Source organism: Pholis gunnellus (assembly GCF_910591455.1).
Source record: "Pholis gunnellus genome assembly, chromosome: 19".
Classification (NCBI taxonomy): Eukaryota; Metazoa; Chordata; class Actinopteri; order Perciformes; family Pholidae; genus Pholis; species Pholis gunnellus.
This window is the reverse complement of record NC_136546.1, coordinates 16,577,294-16,582,355: the sequence shown is the minus strand read 5'-3', so window position 1 is coordinate 16,582,355 and position 5,062 is coordinate 16,577,294. Positions and strand designations below refer to the sequence as shown.

At 42.9% G+C, this 5,062-nt stretch overlaps 1 protein-coding gene across 1 annotated transcript; it reads left to right on the top strand.

Annotated features, from left to right (window-relative positions):
* Nucleotides 1–474: 474 nt before the first annotated feature.
* ccn2a (cellular communication network factor 2a) lies at nt 475–3,246 on the top strand. The gene is made up of 5 exons (XM_079180113.1): nt 475–718; nt 884–1,100; nt 1,213–1,464; nt 1,588–1,799; nt 1,918–3,246. Exons 1-5 carry the CDS (start codon nt 656–658, stop codon nt 2,212–2,214), a joined length of 1,041 nt encoding a protein of 346 aa, XP_079036239.1. The 5' UTR covers nt 475–655; the 3' UTR covers nt 2,215–3,246.
* The last annotated feature ends 1,816 nt before the right edge of the window (nt 3,247–5,062 follow it).

Sequence of the window (5,062 nt, the reverse complement as noted above, 5' to 3'; positions counted from 1 at the left end):
TTAACTGTTCTTCTTTCATGTATTTTGCCTTCACTTTTGAACTACGCTGAAGTTTGTTCTTCTTCTTTTTTGAATTAATATTTATAGGTCCCGGCTGTCTGTTTGTGAAGTCAGTCTTTAGGAATTCCCAGTGTGGGGTCCCAAGCCTCTAACCAGACTTAACCTCCCATTCCAGATGAAAGCCGCTCTGAGAGAGAGAGAGAGAGAGAGAGAGAGAGAGAGAGAGAGAGAGAGAGAGAGAGACGGTGTTGTTTGGCCGAGCAGCAGAGCCTTGCCTTCAGACAGCAGGAATGTGGGATGTCTGGAGTGGGGGTCAGGAAGCGAGGAAAGAATGCCAAGCATGTCCATGTTTGTCCAGGGCTGGCTCTCCATTCAGCCCCCAGTGACGTGCTGCGAGGGCCAGCGAGTATAAAGGGAGCAGGGCTCTGCAGTCAGAACTCAGATCAGCTCCTCTACCGAAGCTAAACTCTAGCTTTCACCAAGACAGAAAGAAAGACTGTGACCGGAGCAGCAGAGAAACTCTACGAGACAAACGAGACAAGAGATCAACTTGATCAGAAACGGTTTTCTCGAGCTCAAACTCTGAGACTAAAGGAAGACTTTCACAACGAGACTTAAGGAAAAACTAGAATCTATTTCTACAAGGAAGAAAACAATGTCTGCCGCAATGAAGAAAACGATTTTGCTGCCTTTCCTGTGCATCATGCTCTCATACATGGTAAGTCCAAAAAACACAGAAAATGACTTCATACCGCTCAGACTTGAAATAGGGGAAATGTTTTGAGTTAAACCTACTCGTGTAAGCTCTGGCTTTCTCCATGTGCTGGAACGTTGATACACTTTGTGGAGATAATTAACCAAGCGTGTGTCTGTGTGTGCTCAGGTTGCCGGTCAGGAGTGCAGCAACCAGTGTTCGTGCCCCTCCACTCCCCCTCAGTGCCCCCCAGGAGTGAGCCTGGTGCTGGACGGCTGCGGCTGCTGCAGGGTGTGTGCCAAACAGATGGGGGAGCTCTGCACTGAGAGAGACCTCTGTGACCCGCACAAAGGCCTCGACTGTGACTTCGGAGCCCCCATCAACAGACGCATAGGAGTGTGCACAGGTGAGCCTTTGAAAAGTTGTTGTTTTTCTCTGTGATGTCCTTGCTGTCGCTCATTAGCCGTCCTTAAAGTTTGAACCGTATAGTGACCTTTCCATGCTCGTTTCTCCCGCAGCTCGAGACGGAGCCACCTGTGTATTCGGAGGCATGATATACAAGAGCGGAGAGACTTTCCAGAGCAGCTGCAAATACCAGTGTACCTGTCTGGATGGAGCCGTGGGCTGTGTGCCGCTTTGCGCCATGGACATCCGGCTGCCCAGCCCCGACTGCCCCATGCCAAGACGCGTCAAGGTGCCAGGGAAGTGCTGCGAGGAGTGGGAGTGTGATTCTCCCAACAGACACAGTTTCCTGGGCTCAGCTCTGGCTGGTAAGTTAGTCTCCTTTTCTTTTAAGCACATGCGACTGTAGCTTCTTTTGTTTGTCTTTACAAAAAGATGAGATAATAATCAGGATGGTGTTTCTAATCCAGTGTTTGGTCCTGTGTTTGCAGCCTACAGAGAGGAGGAGACCTATGGCCCAGATCCCTCCATGATGAGGGAGAACTGCCTGGTTCAGACTACTGAATGGAGCGCGTGCTCAAAGACTTGCGGCCTCGGGGTCTCCACCAGGGTCACCAATGATAACCGCGAATGCCGCCTGGAGAAACAGACCCGGTTGTGTATGGTGCGACCATGCGAGTCACAGCTGGAGCAGAGCATTAGGGTGAGTTTTTTTGTTAATCTGCACTGCCTGAAATGAGCTCTACAGTTACAGTATTTGCACCGAAACAGCCAAAGAATGCTTAATAAAGTTGTTTTTCTCTTCATTTTCCCTCCTACAGAAAGGTAAAAAGTGCATCCGTACACCCAGACTCTCCAAGCCCATGAAGTTTGAGATCTCTGGCTGCACCACCACCAAGTCCTACAGGCCAAAGTTCTGCGGCGTCTGCCTGGACGGCCGCTGCTGCACCCCCCACAGAACCACCACCCTGCCCATGGAGTTCAAATGCCCCGACGGACAGTTCATGAAGAAGCACATGATGTTCATCAAGTCCTGCGCCTGCCACCACAACTGCCCCGGGGAGAACGACATCTTCGAGTCCATGTATTACAAGAAGATGATGGGAGACATGGCGTGAGCCACCTGATGGACGGCCGCAGCTTATGACTTGAAAACAAAACAGAACTCCATCTCATTTTGCAGCTCAGTATACATGTTTTTTTTTCATTGTTTTAGTTCGTCATTTTCTCATTTGTAAAAGTAGTCAAGACACTTATCTAAGTGTCTGTGTGTTTCGTATGGCTGGCACACATCAGCCACTTAGACTCAGACAGAGGGTTGCATAGCAGCTCCAAGAGATTCCTGCACTATAACTTCTATTTTTGACAAACCTACTGTCAGGTTGCTGCCCATTCCCCTTGAAATCCCTTTTTACAGACCCGTCCGTTTTTACTGTATACATTTTTTTTAACCTTATCTAAACCTTGACGTCCTCGCTAATTGAGTGTCTAATAACTCCCCCCCGCCCACACCCCCAACCTCCGGGCCCAGACCAGACCTGGAAACTCTAAGCAGCTGTAGATGTAGCACGCAGACCACAGCAGGCCAGTGTTCCCCTGTGCAAACAGGTCTGAATGTGTCCTCGTGTGTGTGTGTGCGCGTGTGTGTGTGTGTCTGTTAGCGCAGGCCTGAATGCTGGCCTTGTCTCTGCCTTTAAGCGGTTCACCCTGCTCACGGAGTAGAGGAAAGGTCAGAGTTTCCACCCAGTATGTGGATGAGAAAGCGAGCAGCGTGCTGAGTTTAAGGTTAGATATGCGACACAGTGGGCTTTGCCACGGCACTGAGAAAAGAAAAAAAATTTAAAAAAATGACATGTTGACTTTTACTGATTCAGGTCGGAAAGAAGAAACCAAGTGGTTTTAGGAACAAAGTGTCTATTTTGTACAAAAATAGAAGAAAAGACTGGAAGAATTTTATTTTCATTCCTTTTTGTTGTTGTTTGTGTGTAAATTATGTATATATTTGTACAGTTTAAGTTAATTTAAAAGCCAAATTTGTTCTGTGCTTCAAAATGTATCGATAGTGTATTTTTTACTATTTTATTGAGAAGTGTGACAAAAATGTTACATGTTTCACTTTGTAGCTGGAAATAAAATGTTATATTTTTTTATACAAACACAAGTTTCCAGATTTTTCTGTCTTAATTTCTGTTTGGTCCATGTACTATAAGATCTATAAACTAACATCACAAACTAAGCATACTTACACATGTGACGGATCTGCATAACTAGGACATCAATTGTTCACGTTAACTTTTGACGTCTTAGCCAGAGAAAGTATTAATTAGTAATTAACACAAATATCATTCTGACAGACCTTGCTTAGTCGCGACATCATGTCTGCAGCTGAAGTTAATGACATGGGGAGGATGGATTTGTCCTTATCTTAAAGCATAAAGATTGTTTTATTCCACTACAGGAGTAACATGTTGGTTTGTTCTCCCACGTTCCACTCAGGTTTATGTAACAATACTGTAATGCCTTCTTCAATAAACACAGAAGTTTAAAACATGTATGAGTTCTTCCAGCAAACATGAATAATGCACAGAACCTGTTGATTTGTTAGCTGAGCAGAAAGAGGATATTTTTTAAATGTATTAGTTTAAGCTTTGATGCAAAGCATTCCTGCTTGGTTTACTGTGACTATTACATAAGACAAGATGGAAATAAATGAACCTGGGTTCCAAGGAACAAAAAGGAAATCTCTCTTGCTGACTTTGAAAAAAAAAAAAAAAAAGGACGGAGAAGACTGAAGGCAGTCTAATGTTGCCACCTGGTGTCCTTTTTCATTCTGTTGTCGTTCAGCTTGTTTTGTCACTCACACATATAGACCTGAAAAGGAGGGCAGCCTCAAATGAATCTCTTTGACCCACAGCTGTAATATTAATCAAACAGCATAATGCGTTTCTTCAGAAAGTTCTAAATATAACGTGTCGAACAAGTAAAACAACAACAGTTGTTTGTGGTTGTTGCCCAATAGTGAACTACAAAGTCAATCTATTCTTCTTCTTCGCCATCTTTGTCAACTTTAAATTGTAATTCGGTGTGTTAGATATTCTGTTTATAAGGAATGCGTAATACCAAACCACCTTCAAATAGTTGAGATTTTTAGCAGTGCTTTGCTTCTCATGCAGAGGAAAGCTTTTCTCTTGGTATTCAGACTTTTTAAGACTCACTGTATTTGCATTTATTGGTGCTGGATGGTACATACTGTACATAGACAGATCTACTTAACAGTTTCATCTTTCAGTTGTGTCTACAGTAGCTACATATATACTATATATACATATATATACATATATGTATATATATATATATACTATATATACATATATATATAGCCTATTTTTTGTTCAAGAGCTTTCAACATTTTGCTTTCCCAACACAAAAACTGTTAGTACCGCACTGTATGATTCACCACACATGGCTTTCTTCTCGATAGTAGCAACACATTAATAATGTAATGCTCATGCCAAAACTAAGGGTTGAAATGTTGTTTTCTTGAATATACTGTATAAACAGCTTGTGTGTCAAGAGTGATGATTCACGTTCTCAGCTTCTTCGCCCACAAACACAACCGAGTGCAGACCGAACCTACAGTGTGAATCAGTGTCTCTTTACAGTGAGATGCCAGGTTCATTATGGGCTGTGTGAGTAACGAATACAGTAGAGGAATATGTTATACAGTATTGAATGAATCATCACTCTGGTAATCTTAACCAGTTTCACTTATATTGTAATGAAAGTGATTCAAAACCCATCATTTGTACCAGTCAAACAATCCATTAAGATAACTACACAGGTGTAAATTAGTTATTACGCAGAGTTTATTGCATTAATCGTCTTATGCAAATATTCATTCCATTTTAGAGGCATTAAAATGATCTACCAAAACAGAGATTTCCAGTTAGTACATTTATTGGTTTT

Excerpts from the sequence above, each read along its gene's own strand:
- ccn2a (XM_079180113.1), top strand. The coding sequence starts at position 656 with ATGTCTGCCGCAATGAAGAAAACGATTTTGCTGCCTTTCCTGTGCATC. Across the intron at positions 1,101-1,212 it reads ACGCATAGGAGTGTGCACAG|CTCGAGACGGAGCCACCTGT; the intron begins GTGAGCCTTTGA and ends TTTCTCCCGCAG. Across the intron at positions 1,465-1,587 it reads CCTGGGCTCAGCTCTGGCTG|CCTACAGAGAGGAGGAGACC; the intron begins GTAAGTTAGTCT and ends CTGTGTTTGCAG.